The following is a 15,121-nucleotide window of genomic DNA, read 5'->3' as shown; positions in this document are numbered from 1 at the left end:
CTCTGACACAAGAGGCCTTTAGTGGTTCTTTGATTTTTTTCCCCCTTTCCCTCAGGAAGACAAATTGGGGATTTTATGAGCTAATGTAACTGTTTACCCAGGGACTACTGGAAGACTATAAAGGGACAATTGATTAATTGATGAATTTGACATGCTGAGGAAATGGTTAGAAGTAACCCACTGGAAGATGCAGGGTGAGACGGGCCAGCCAAACTCCAAATGGCAGACTGGGAGCTCCGAGAGTGAGTCCTGGACATCCAAGGGAATGGGGAAGACATTTGTCACCCCACTGCCCTGTGGGAAAGGATGTAGTTCCTCTTCCTGGTCTTTGGGAAGAAGGTTCAGATGGCATGCTGACCTGTGGGAGTGGGGCTTGGCACTGCCACCTTCCTGCCTTCTCTTCCCCTCCAGGAAGGTGCACTACTGATAGGGAAAGGGAGCCTCAGGAAGTTTCAGGAACCCACCTGTGGTCCCCTTCTGCTAGTGAATGGACCAGGATCTCAGATCCATGGGTCTGCAAACCTGTGTGCCTGTCATCCTAAACCCTGCCATTACCATGGCGGTGCTGTGGGCCAGGCTCCTGTCTAATCTGTGTCTGCATTCCTATCTCGTCACAAGGTTCATGGCACAGAGTAGAACCTCAGAAATCTTGATTGAACCGAAAGAGTGGCCATAAGCACAAGGGACATTGTGAATCTGTAGGGTCCCAAGACATGTGGGAGTTTAAAGGATATCCTGTCCAAGGAGTACAGACTTTCAGAGAAGCAAACTGAGGCCCAAAGAAGAGAAGGGACATCGCCAAGGCCACGTAACCCCACTTGGGGCCTGGAAGGCCCCCCGGGTAGATGCCATGTTCCATGCTCATGCTCCTTGGGGTTTGTCATTTGTCTTCCTGGGATGCTTGTGGGGAAGGGGTGAGGAGTCCCATCCCTGCCTTGCCCTCCACCCTCTCCTAACTTCTGCATGTTCCAGAACTGTTAGAGGGAAGGGAAGCCTAGTGGAGGGATCCAGGAGGCAGGCCCCCCACTGGCCTGTTGGGGGGAGACCCTGTTCTCCCCTTCTCTGGTGTTGTCCCTCCTGCCGGTGGCCATTTGTGGTCTCCCTCGCAGCCTCCTCACGGTGGATAATGTCTCAAGCTCTGCCCGCTGATTAGAGCTGGAATTTAAATGAATAACTGTGACCTTGTGGAAGTGCCCTAGTTAAGCAGAGGCCCGACGAGGAAATAGGCCTCTCTTTGGTCCATCAGAGCCCTGGCAGGCGCAGGAGGAGGGGCTCCTGTCTGAGGAGCCCCAGAGGAGGCCTCTGTGGCCAGAAGGAACAGATGCCTTTGCCTTCCTCCACCTGCTCTTGATCTCTGCCCTCACTGTCTTTTCCTCTTCAGTGGAAGCCATCCCAGGACTGTCCTAGGGCAGGGGACCTGGTTATCTGCCCTGAACCCTGCACCGTCTCCAGAGAGTTGCTCAGTTCAGCCCCAGAGAGAGAGAGACGCTGATCTGTGCCTGAAGTCAGAAGGCAGTGCCTAGGAATCCAGCTTGTGTCTGTGTACACAAAGAGAAGGCTGCAGCAGACTGTTGACCAGGGGACCGGCAGCATCAGCATCACTGGGAGCTTGTTAGAAAAGCAGAAGCTCAGGCCCTACCTAGACCTGCTGAAACAGAATGGGCATTTGATCAAGAGCCCCAAGTGTCAACACATTAATGTTGGAGACACACTGGTGTCTCTCTTCCCCTGTGGGGCCTCCAGGTCTGTCTTCACCTAGGAAGTTGCAGTTCCACTTGTTAAGCCCTATCTTCATCTCTTGTGCTGGGCACAGCATGAGACACCTACTTGATCTTGCTGACTGGAGTGGGAGGGAGAATGAGATTAGAGAAGGGGAACAATGAAAGGTTACTGGCCACTCAGTCCTTGCAGGTTGCTGTTGAGACACTTTCTGCATAATAGTTTACATCCTGTGAGGCAAGAGAGCACAGGAGTGAGTAAATTATGACTCAAGGGCCAAACCCAACCCACTGCCTGCTTTTGCAGGTTTGTGAGCTAAGAATTTTTTTTTTTTTAACATTTTTAAGTGGTTGCAAACAATAGAGCAATGGGTAATACCAAAACTGCATGAAGTTCAGTTTCCACATTCGTAAAGTTTTTGGTGGAACACAACCAGGCTCAGTCCTTTGTCTATTGTCTGTAGCAGCTTCTGAGCCACAAAGTCTGAGTTGGGTAGTTGCAATAGAGACTTCACAGCATGAAAAGTCTAGAATAATTACCTGTAAGGGAAAAAATTGCCACCCCTGGGTTAGAGCACAGACTCTTGAGTGAGGTGCTGGGGTTGACATCTTGTCTCTGCCACAGTAATAGGACCTGATCAAGTTACTTGGTGGGTCCTACTTTCTGAATCTATAAGATAGGGTCAATGAGAGGGTGCCTCTGACTGTCTTGAGGATTAAATGAACTCTTGCACATAGTCCTGTTAACTGTGCCTGGCATAGAGTAAGCGATGTATATTTAGCTTTTATTATTAGTCATCTCATTGGAATCTTTGAATCTTTCAACGTGTGTTTCTCTTTTATAGATGAAGACACTTAGTTTTTTTTTAAGATGTCCCCCTCTTTCTTTGCGTTTTTGTCTCCCTAATTGTCCAGTGGCATGTCCAGTTCTATGACGCAGCACCTCTCTACACACATCTGTTGTTCTCTCCTTTTTCCACACTCTCTCCCATGGGGTCCTGACCTTTAGGCTTCCAATGAGTGAATACTTCCTCATGCTGAAATCCCCACCGTGCTCTCAAGTGGAGCCTTGGAATTCCAGTAAGAGGGGACAGAGACCAATATCTACAGTATACTCATCATATGCCAGGTGGAGAATCCTGGGCTCCAGGAAGTTGCATCTTTTTGTTCAAGGTCAGGAGCCGGCGTGGTAAATTTTGAGATTGAAGTTCTTGTCTGGGACTTCAGATCTGTGGTTCTGCTTTCCCCCAGAGCTATGTGCCCTTGGTCAAGTGATGTAACCCCTTTAGCCCATTTGGACAACAGGGTTCCTTTCTTTAAGGTGAAGGGTCAGCGTCAGACAACCTCTTAGCCTTTTTTCATTCTGAGAGCCTAGGACTAGATTGTCTGACTGGACACCTTGGGGAATAGCAAGGAGTAGAATGTCTTTCCACTACCAAGCTCCTAACTCCAGAAGTACCTATAACATTTTACCTTTCTTTCCTATTCTTTTGGGCAAGAGTCCCAGTGCTTTTTCTTTTATTACTTTATTAGGAAAAAACACTTGACATTTATTGAGCTTGTATTTTGAGCCAGGCACTGAAATGCTAAGTTTTGCATGCATTATTTAGTTCTTTGGATATTCCCAGGAAATAGATTCCATTATTAGGTCCATCTCACCTCTGAACCAACTGAGGCTTAGCTTTGGTAAGTAACCACTGATACTATCCAGTAGAAGGTTGTGGAGTAGGATACAAAACCCTGGTCTGTCTGGCCCTGGAAGTGTCTCATAGGAAGTTCCATCAGAGCATATACTCCACAAGGTGCCCTCCTGTTCATGACTGTTCTTGGTCAAGAATAGTGCCAATACATTATAGGCACAGAGCAAAGACTTGATGAATGAATAAATAGTTTGGGACTCAGATCTTAGTTTTGCCTTAGGCCACTCTAAAAGTCTGCTTTTTACTGGAGCTCACCCTGAGACGGAAGATAATTGAACCAATCTTTATTCAGTGCCTGTCTTGGACTCCACTCAGTGGACAATGCAGGCTACCATGTGTGATTGGGTTGGAAGGGGCCCTGGATGGCTAACAGTGCTCATTTGCAGCCAATTGACAGGCGAGGTCCTGCGAAGTTCCCCTTGGCTCCCGTGGTCATATTTCATGACTAATTGTGAGTAAGGAGCTATTGGCCATCCTGCCCCCAGCTCTGGTTATCTCAGGAAGCAGATCACTGAACCTTGGTGCTTCTTTGCTGGAGCCTTTTTAAATGCCCTCCTTTGGCTCTCTTAGAAAGGCAAACCCACTAGGGGGTTGGATATGGTCATCTTTCATTTCCCAGTTCTGGAGGGAAAGGCCAGAGTTAGAGCTGGACAAATCATTAGCAATTTCTAGTCATGGCAATGATCCAATAATACTACCCCACCCAAGGGCACCAAATATGTGGGGAGTTTATTTGTTGGTTCAATGAGGGGCATTGGTGGCATTTAGTAACATGGGGCAATGAATGCTAAACAACCTATGATATATGAGACAGCCGCATTCAAAAATTTATGCTGCTTAAAGTGCCATTGATGAAATCATTGGGAAACTATTCTGGATCAATTCCTTCTTTGCAGAGAGGGAAAATTAGGCAATATTGGACTTCCATATAACCCAGCTAAGTCTCTCTCTCTCTCTCTCTCTCTCTCTCTCTCTCTCTCTATATATATATATATATAGTGTGTGTGTGTGTGTGTGTGTGTGTGTGTGTGAGAGAGAGAGAGAGAGAGAGAGAGAGAGAGAGAGAATGAGCTAGCATTGGAGAATATCCCAATTAGTAGATTGGCCTAGGAAGGCCTGGTAAGTACATAAGTTAGAAGTTAGTCTAGTCCATTTGCTGGGTCAGGCCTCAGGATGGGTGTGGAGATGGAATGCAGCCAAGAGCCCAGGACAGTGGCTTCCCTGAGAGGCAATTTTGCTGATGGCCTGGGGAGGGAGGCATCTGAGGGCAGGGGTCTGCTACTGCTGCCAGCTTATTAAAGAAATGGTGTTGGCCAGAGTTGACAAGTGGGCAGAGATGGTCCCTAAATAGACCAGTGTCATAAATAATGACCACAAGAACATCCTTTTGAGCCCTTCCTGTGTACCATGAACTATGCCAAGTGCTTTCCATGTGTGGCTGCTTGATGTCACAGTGATCCTGAGGGCATATTTTATAGATGAGGGGGCGGATATTTTATAGGACAGAGGCCCAGAAAAGTCCACTTGCCCCAAATCTCACAGAAGTAGAGCTGGGATTTGAGTCAAGATTTTGGATTACTGAGAGCAGAGGTTTGCAAACTCTAACAAGCACCAAAATCACCTGGCGAGCTAATAAAGGCGATCCGGGCTCATTAAAGAAAGATCGTTCTCTCAGGTGATTCTGATATGACCACACTTGAGAACTGCTGTTTGAAAGACAATGATCTGAAGGTGAAGAGAAATAAGATTTCATACTTAACCATTATTTTATACCACCAAAGTCTTTCATGGAAAGAGTGAGTTTGAAGGGAGGAAGGGACGAATGTGGCCCTTCTGTGTCTCAATGGCATCTAGGTCTCAGGGCCTATAGAGACATTATAGCCAGCTGTGAATTTTCCCCATTGCCCTCTATGTGCTTCCACGGGCTTTTGAGGGGCAGGGAGTGTCTTAGTCTGAGAACAGAGACTTATCTGTGCCCATCTCCCCATTGCTTGCCATATTTTATGCGCTCACAAACTCTCATTGGCATCACCATTTTAGGGATGAAAGAAAACATAGAGGTTGTTGTGTTTGTCAACTTTCTATTGTTGTGATGAAATACCTGAAATAAACAACTTTATTAAAAGGAGGAAAGATCAATTTGGCTCATAGTTTCAGTTCATGATCACGTGGCACCATTGTCACTGGGCCTGTGGAGAGGTAGAACATCATGGCGGGGAGTGCATGGTGAGCAAAGCTGCTGACCTCTTAGTAGCCAGGAGGCAAACAGAGAAAGAGAAAGGAGACAATTTATACCTTCAAGGGCACATCCCCAGTGACCTACTTTCTCAACTAGTTTCCATCACTTCTCAATAGCACATTAAGCTATGAATCCATCAATGGCTTAAGCCATGGATGAGGTCAGAGCACTCATGATCCAAACACCTCCCAAGGGCCTCAGCTCTGAACACTGTTACACTGGACACCAAGCCTTCAACACTTGAGCTTTTGGGGAACTTCATGTCCAAACATAGCCATTGTCAAGGCTCATTATGCACCTAACTTTTGAGTTGAACCCCTTCTGCAATGAGCAACTCATCACTTTTAGCTTTTACATTCCATTTGGACAGCACTAAATGTTTGAGAGTTCTTTCTTATCCTGAGTCATTATAGCTTTCACCACCTGTATAGCTTTCAGTCCTCAGAGAGACACAGAATAGATCTAATTACACTCCCAGTATTTGAAGACAAGCCTTTTGTCTTTAAGAATTTTCTTTTCTAAAGGCTAAAACATCTCCAGTTTCTATGGGCATTTTCATCTAAGGGTTTTAAGTTCTTTCATTTGGGTCATTGTTTTCTAAAATATGACATCCCCCCACCTCCCCTTTCCAAAGATGTCCACACCTCATATAGTGATATGGGCACAATTGGAATAGATCCATTATGGGATGATTACATTGCTTCTTTTTTCTAGAGTCTATATCTGTTAATGGCAGCACTAAACACCTTAACTTTTTTAAAAAAATTACTATAGTATTAAATTGTACCTAAAGTCGATGAAAATCCTTCCTATTTTTGTGGGCACTACTGCTAAGCCATTTCTTTTTCCTTCCTACATTTGTGCAATTGGTTTATTTGACTTAGGCTTGGGACCTTCTTTGATTTTGTTAAATAGCACACCATGAACTCTTTGGGTGTAGTTTTTTTTACTCAGCACATCAATTGTTCCTTTCGGTTTTATGTTACTCACGAAAGAAGAATGATTTTGGAGAAATCCATGTCAGTAGGAAAGCAAGGACTTTCTCCCCTTTGGGACAAGTCTTTTCTAAAAGTCTTTAGTGCTGATCCTTTAGCCTGTAGAGTGACAGACATGACTTCCTTCATCTCTCCGCCATCTGTGGATTCATTCATGAGGAACTTTTGTCACTCTTTATACCAAGAGATGAAATGCACTGGGAATGTGCTGTGAGGGTTCTGTCCTCTACTCTGAGATTAGGCCGTACAGAAGCTGTTGGTGACTCATGGTGTAATTGGTGGCAGCACTTTCTGTTCAGTCAGTCCAGCCATCATGCTGTAAGAACAAATTTGGTTTGGAGGCCAACTTTGAGAGCAAGTTGTTACAGTTATACCCTATCAACGGTTAGATTGTGTGGATTAGACATGGTGGCATCATGGAAGGGCAAAACCCAATGGGACTTCCCTGGCCCCTATCTTAGAGAATTAGCAGCAGTAACTCTTCTGTTTTGTTTCTCTGGAAACCAGTATCACCATCAGCAGTTCAGCTATTTAGCTCATGTTCATTACTGTGTCAAACTTATGGAAAATCCAAAATCATGTATGTAAATAGTTGGTCTTCTTGAGTGTTAGCTCATGATTGCTGATAGGTGATCGGCTTGGTTATGGCGGTGGTAGGCTATGGTAGTGATAAGCTTACCATTCTGACCATGGGTAGTGTTCTCAGCATATTACTTAGAACCATTGAAATTGCTGGTTTTATAGTTTAGAACCAGTCAAATATTAGTACTTTCATGTAATCCAATTTATTGCTTGGCCTCTTTGGATCCATAGAGGCAAAAGATCTTAATGTTGAAAGGGATTATTGTTAGCTATGTCCTAAATCCCACTTGGACTCTCTTTTGTGGTATTTCTGGCAGGTGAAACTTCCCTTATCTTTTTATCCTCTCTTTATACTGAATGTGTTTGCCTATTTATCTTGCATGCAGGGTTTTTTTGGTCGGGGGTGGGTACTGGGGGGTTGAATTCAGCAGCACTTGACTACTGAGCTGTATCCCCAGCCCTATTTTGTATTTTATTTTGAGACAGGGTCTCACTGAGCTGCGTAGCACCTCACTTTTGCTGAGGCTGGCTTTGAACTCATGATCCTCCTCCCTCAGCCTCTTGAGCCCCCTGGGATTACAGGCATGTGCCATGGTGCCCAGCTACATTTGCAGGTTTTAAAATGCTTGAGGGCAGTGCTCATATCCTTACCTAGCTCTCTCAACTGGGCTGAACATAGAAGTTCCTTCAGTCGTTCTGTATTTGACATGCTTTTGGACTCCTTATAATCCTGGCTGTCTTTCTTAGGAAACACCCCACCTAGGTAAGCTACTCCTCATATATTGTACCATACTCTGAATCAAAACGCTTAATATAACAAGAGGTAGGACTATTGAAATTTTGTGTGTTGGATATGGGGGATGGTGCTTGAGTACCAGAATGTTAATTTTTTTCCTTAAAATTAAATTCCATATCTTTCCTGTTCCTATCCTTTTGGACTGCTGTCCCAGTAGCTAAAAAATTGGCTACTCCTTTAAACTTTAGATCATCACAACATCCAGAGAGCATGCTATTCATGTCCCTAGCTGAGTCATTGATCAAATTACGGAACAGGCCTCAGCTCTGCTGTAAGGTGCAAATGAACCCCTGGTAGAAAAGGAAACTAAAGTTCACAATGAAGGTCAAGGAATTGCCCAGGGAAGGGCCAGTCTGAGGTCCCTTTCCCTTTAAGTATTCTGAACCCTGTGCCCTTTCTCCTGCTCATGGTGGCAGACTTTAGCCCATATGACTCTTCTTCTGTCAAAAAAGTCCCTGTGCTATGCCCCTTTCTTTGAGGAGAGACCTTTAGTTTGGCTGTCCTGATGATCTATCCCACATGATGATATCAGTGGCTGAGGAGCAGTGTGTCTCGTGTCCAGATTTGCATTTTAAAGAGAGACATGGCTTAATCTCTCCATGAAATAACCTGGGAAAGGAAGAATTTTATGTTTCAGTAGAAATACACATTAAGCTCCTTCTCTCTTTAAAATGCAAATCTGACCATGAGATTCTTATTTCTCTCTTTTTCAAATTCCTGATCACTGTACAGACGGGATCCCTACCTAGCTGCTTCTCTCTGACGGCCCCTCTCCCCGCTCTTCACCATCTCCTTAGTTTTTCTGGAAAAACATCAGGTGAATGTTTCCCTTACCTTCTGATTTTATGTAATTACTCTTTAAAAAGTTCTTGTGGTTTCCTAAGAATTCAACATTGGCACTTGCAGCAATTAGTGACATTTAATGTCTCTGCTTTGGTATGGAAAAAAAAAGAGATTATATATGTGGATTTTTCACTGGGATAAAAAGTTACCCTGAAAGTGAATGAAATAAAAGTCTTGGCAGAGATAACTCATTTTTCTGAATTTTTTTTTTCTTCCTTCCCTGAAATACTTTCTCCAGTTACCCTGCCAGGGTGAACGAAGGAAGGAAAGATTGAAAACCCTCAGAGGTGGGTGGAATACCACAGGTTTGAAGGGAGACAGTATTAGCTTAAATGACGGAGGCCTTGGGCTTCTGGCCCGGTCTCTGAACACTGAGTCGTCTTCTAGCCTGCTTCAGTAAATGCTTTCCATTCTCCATATTAGTCATTCTCATGACAGGCTTCATGATGGCCACAGCTGCTTACAAATGACTTTGCTTTCATAGCCATTTCCATTTTCCCGAGCTGCAAAAGCAGCTATCTCCATGGGGATTTTCCTGAAGGGTGTAACATAGTTTAGAGGGCCATACATATATTTCGCATATATTTTACATATGATTTGCAGTCTGTTCTAAGGCAATTTTGACTTTGCATGTCTTATCTTTTTCTCCTCTTGATCCTGTTTGTACTCTGGGAATCTGTGTACCATGAAAGATGGAATAGAGCAGTAGAAAGGGAGGAGGGAAGGTTTAAGAATCAGACCCCTGTTGGGATCCAGAATGGTCCCTGGATCCAGCAAGGGTGGTACTTTATCAAGGTGTGACATCAGATAGAATTCTTTTTTTTAATTGGGTACTGGGGATTGAACTCAGGGACACTCAACCACTGAGCCACATCCCCAGCCCTATTTTGTATTTTATTTAGAGACAAGGTCTCACTGAGTTGCTTAGCACCTCACTTTTGCTGAGGCTGGCTTTGAACTTGTGATCCTCCTGCCTTAGCCTCCCACGCTGCTGCGATTACAGGCATGCACCACTGTGCCTTGCTAGAATTCATGATTGCTTGGCTCTCAAAAGGTCATCTGAGCCCAACTTCTGTTTCCTACCTACTCTTAGGTGAACTTCTATGGATCTGACTTTTGAGTCATAGTTGAGGATCTGTTCAAATCCAGAGCTTCTGGCAAAATTGTTTTAGAATTGTTTTTGGTTCCATGAGCCCCGAGTCCAGCCCAACCCTTATCTTTTGGCAGCCCTGAAATATCAGTCCCAGAATAAATGCAAACTTCAAACCAGGTAGGTGATAGTCCTAGGGCTGGCGGTGTGGCCTGGGGAGCCACTGCTGATGTGCACCCATTTTGACCCTCTGCTACTGAGGTTGTCAGGAAGGTCTGTCTTCATTTTTAACTCCTTCCTTGTCAAATACACACAGAACACATCCAGCAGAGATTCTCCTTCCTTTCTTGCTAATTATGTCCTACTCAGTTTTTAAGATACTTTGAACATTATTTTCTGTAATCTTATGTTGCAAAGTCATAGAGTTTCATTTTCTTTTTAAAATAAAAAAGTATTTTTTTATATTTCAATGTTAAGTATACGTGGAAAAAAGATGAACTTCTACTAATCTCAGTAACCCCACCTCCATCCCAGGTTACAACTCAGCGGCAGACCCTTTCCTCAGAGGGTCTTTCTTTCACTTTTTACCCTGAGGGTGCTGACTCTCTTCCATGAAGGGGTTATACTAAGTCCTTATGTTCATCCTGAGTTCCTCTCTTTCCATAGTCCTACAGTGTTAAATTCTCACTGGGCATTTTTGCTTGAGTGATCCTTCTCTCTCTTAAGCTCATCATGCCTGAAACAGAACCCACTCTGTCCTCACTCCTAATCCACCTCCTATCCCACCTCACCCACTTCCTATTTCTGACTTTGCTTCCTGCTCTCTCCCATCCATCCCTCCCCTGATGTATCTCATCCATCATCAAAGCCAGCGAATCCTCTTTTCCCCTTTTCTTTCCTGCTGCCATGATACTCATTTGGGTCCTTTGTCCATGACTGATCTTTCTGCCTTCATCTCTTTCCATCGAATCCATCCTATCCATATTATTGCAAAAGCAATCTTCCTGGACATCAGTTTTCCTGGGTCCTGCTTTTGCCCATGAACCCTCAGTTTCTTCCAACAGCTGCAAGATCAAGTCCATCTTACTTAACCTTGAAACCCTGGGCCTCCATACTCTGATCCCTAGGACAATCTTTCACTCCTTCTTTATATGAGCTCTTTATACATATTCATTCCTTTTTCTGTATAGCATGTGTTTGTTGCTTTATCATCGATAGCACTTCCATGTGCTTGGTACCACCCTAGTTATTTCTGGAAAGGTAAACAGGAAAGCGCTTACAAATGTGCTTCTTGGTCTTGGAAGCTGGTGGTGCTGTCTGGACTGTTCACCAACTCTCTAAATCTTAAAGCATCTTCCAAGGCCTATTTTCTGAGCACCCAGCATGCCCCTGTTAGTCCTTCTTTGCCTAATTGTCTGGCTCCTTGATACTTAGCAATTCCCTATTCATTTCTCACTCAACCACCAAGCACACACAGAACACCTACTGTGTGTCAGGCACCATAATCATTTTGCCTCACATATTAGTACACTTCCAGAACATAAGATTTACATTATATATTTCCTCCTCAAAACAATGTATGAAGTAGACAATATTATCCATATTTTATAAATAGGAAAAAATCTAAGCCCCAAAAAGTTTAGGAACTTTCCTAGGGTTACAAGCTAGAAAGTAGCAGAGATAAAATTCAAATCTATTTCAGGAGTCCTTACTGTTAATCCCTGTGCTTCACATGAGGTGCTGGTATATGTCGTGTGTGTGTGTGTGTGTGTGTGTGTGTGTGTGTGTGTGTAACCCTAAACACACATACCTCTTCCCAGCTGGACTTTGAACTCCTAGAAGTTACAGATGCTGTATTTTACCTACTTGCATTCCCACCCATCCCCATCCAGCCCTTGCATGTAGAAGGCACTTGAACTGCTTGCTTGATTGGTTGTTGGTTTTTCCATTTACTATTGAGAAGCCTGAGGTTTTTTAGCACCAACAGGGGATGTTTTGAAAGATCAGGTGGAGACAGAATTTCAGAATAGACCCGAATACTCTGGAATTCTTGGTTTCCAGTTCTTAACTCTGCAAGCCATGAGGATAGGGTTACACAAGAAAAGAGATTGATGTAAAAGCTCTTGAAAGTGAAATAAAATTCCCTTCACAAAAAGAAAAATAAAATCCAAATCATGTTATACTTACACAGGCCACCCCCTCCCCCATCCGGCTTCCTGTCACACTTATCTCCTGTCCATTTGCTTTATTGCCTGCAAAACCAGAGTTGTGGCATTTAGGTGCTCAAGTTTGCTTTCCTGGTTTAATATTTCTATTTAAGGCTTTTATAAGTTGAAGAAGATGAACATTTTACTTGAGTGGCAATACTGCAAGCACATATGTAGTTTAATAAAACCTGATAAGTACATATTCGAATTTAAAAAACACAGGTGGTAGGTTATTTGCATTTTAAAAGGATTCTTCCCTTCACAAAAGGATCCACTGCAGGGTTCCATTAAATATCCAATTCCTCTTAGTGAATTTATCATACAATTTAATTTACCAAAATTTGATTTATATGCCATTCCCAAGAGGTAGCTCTCAAGTTTCAGGGACCTTGGGAACCACTTGGGCAACTTATATACCATTCAGTTCTGGCTCCTACTCCTCCCCAAGATTCAAATTCATTATGTCTGGGGTAGAGTCCAGCATCTTTTTTTTTTTTTTCAAGCATTTCACAGGTCACTAGTGAAACATACAGAAGTTGAAACCCAACTGGAGAGGTTTCCCAGGGTCCGAGGACCCCTTACTATCAAGGAAGACGCTTGTCCTTCATTTTGGAAAATTGTAAAAATATTTGTTTGGGTCAAGTAGACTCTTCAGCTCTTTTCTACTTACTTTCCTGTAGTTGCCATGTATCTTTAGTCTCAGCTAGAAAATGGTTGCTTTTTAATCCAACAACAACAACAACAGAAACAAACCCCAATTTTACTCTTAGGAATTTTTTTTGATCTTTCCTTTTCCCATTTCTTAAAGCTGACAAGGCTCTTGTGAATGGTCACCTACTAAATTCATACATTCCCCTTTCCAGACACTGCACCTGCCTGACCTCATCCCTTCCCCCTGTGCTCATGATAGGGATGCTGAAGGCTGTGACTCTGTGCAGAAATATCAGGCACTGTAGTTATTTCTGTGAAGGTTTCCCATCCTCTCTCCTTACTATCTTACTACCCACTCACCCCCCCCCAAAATTAAACTTATTATTATTTTTTTAACAAAACAAATCATTACAATGACTTGCTTTGGCACAGTTCTGTTCTTCCGTAAGTACTGATTCCAGTCCTACAGCAATGAAGACCAGAACTGTGTATTTACAATATGATTGTGGTTTAATGAAATTTGTTTAAAAAAATAGACTCCATGACATTTGGGGCACATGTATCTATGTATTTAGTATATCTCTGATCTTTTAAAAGTCAGTTGTTTGACCTATATTTTGCCTCTGATTACTTTTGTAAATCTCTAGTAATCTCCAAAAACATTTAGAGATTTTCATACTTCAGAGGTTTTTTTTTTCTCCTTTATTAATCCCCTAGATCCCTGAATTTTGCTGCAAGTAAAGGTTCTCTGGGGTGATCTGGATTCGGTGAAACATCTCCAGTAATAATAAAAGCAATACAAGAGCAGATGACTGGCATAGTAGGTTAATGGTGGCGAATCTTTAAAAAAAAATTATCAGAGCTTATGTTTCCCTTGAAGGAAGGGGTTCTTAATAACCTTGTTTACCTTGCATAAGAATGTGGCCAGAGATTCTGTTTTTTGTTTATTGTGACTTTTTGTACATTTTTTTAAACCTATTCAGTGGTGAACTGGGTCTTCCTGATAAGTGTGTGGAACTTCCTAGGAAAACAAACGAACAAACAAATAAAAAGTGGAGGAAAAGTAGAGGAGAGGGTATGGAGCAAAGTCGGGAAATGATAAGAGAAGGTAGTATTAGGTGAAATGGTAATACCGAGAATCGGTTTTAGGTTGTCTGGGCATCTCTTGCAAGCAGGTGCATATCTGGCATGTTCAATAGGATTAAATTTATGCAGAAAACAACATTATATTAGAAAAAGAGTTGATGGTAATGTTTGGATAATAGGAATACAAATGCTTGTTTTTTTCCTCTTTATTTGTCTGAATTTCTCCAAGTTTCTACAGTGACCATGTATTACTATTCCAAGTAATTTGAAAGAAAGGAAGAAACCTACTTTACCTGGGGTTGTGAGTTGCCTTCCCAGGGACCTGGTCTTACTATATTTATCATAAATCCTATGTATTGCATAGAACAATGGTAAAAGGAAGGTTGGCCTTATTAGGCCCATTACAGTTTGAACAAGTAAAGACTGTCTTGGAGAGGGTAAGAGCCAGCCTTCTGCCCTGAAGCAGGAAGGCTGGGGTGTTGGTTTGTTGCATGCTCCAGTGTGTTCATGTGCCTTACCACACCTCTTGCCACCCAAGAATTACGATGGCATTGCATTTGGGATTTTAACTTTGTCTTCTTTCTTTTTTCCTTCCCTTTCCCCCTCCTCCTCTCTCTCCCCCCTTCTACTTCCTCCAGGCCTCTCCCACCTCATGATGAGTGAACAAGGTAGGTGCTCTGTGCCTGTGGTCCTGCAGCTGCCTGAACTGCTTGCCTTTGTGCCTCTGGCTGGTCACTCAGAGCATCCTCCTTGCTGGCAGGCTGTTAGCTGCCTGTCCCTCCTGCTGTGGACCAGGCTGGCAGTAGGGCCACCCTGCTGTGTGTGAGGGGCACCTTTCCTGATGCATCATGATGCCCCACCCCCACTCTCCCCTGGCTTCTCCATTCTCCACTGCCATTTGTCATCCTGGGCGCTGGCCCTGCTGGGCTGCCTCCAAGAGGCAAGCATGAAACAAGGCATGACCGTCGATAATGGGGGTGAACGGAGCTAATTTCAGAGCAACCAGGCGGTTAACTTCCTCCTGCTCCTCCTCGGGCCCGGCTGGGCCCCAGGTTGGGGGAGAGGAGCTGGGCTTCTCCCTGAGTTTCACTCTGGGTAAAGGCTTGCTTTTGTCTTGCCCTCCATTCCATTGCTCATCTTAACGACATTCTTCCCTGGTCAAAGGAAGCCCTTGAGGGTTTGACTGTTTTCAGTTTGATATAAAAGCAAAAATC

At 43.6% G+C, this 15,121-nt stretch overlaps 1 protein-coding gene across 4 annotated transcripts in view; it reads left to right on the top strand.

Annotated features, from left to right (window-relative positions):
* The window catches only part of Nrxn3 (neurexin 3), a 1,482,316-nt gene that overhangs the window by 35,392 nt on the left and 1,431,803 nt on the right, over positions 1-15,121 (top strand). For all 4 annotated transcript variants that reach the window (XM_071606618.1, XM_071606610.1, XM_071606632.1 and 1 more), the window contains exon 3: positions 14,546-14,575. In XM_071606618.1, the coding sequence (XP_071462719.1) occupies positions 14,546-14,575 (30 nt within the window). The remainder of the gene's footprint in view (positions 1-14,545; positions 14,576-15,121) is intronic.

The sequence above is a fragment of the Marmota flaviventris genome, chromosome 2 (genome assembly GCF_047511675.1).
Source record: "Marmota flaviventris isolate mMarFla1 chromosome 2, mMarFla1.hap1, whole genome shotgun sequence".
In the NCBI taxonomy this organism is placed as follows: Eukaryota; Metazoa; Chordata; class Mammalia; order Rodentia; family Sciuridae; genus Marmota; species Marmota flaviventris.
Note: the sequence above shows the minus strand (reverse complement) of the source record. Positions and strands in the feature narration are given on the sequence as shown.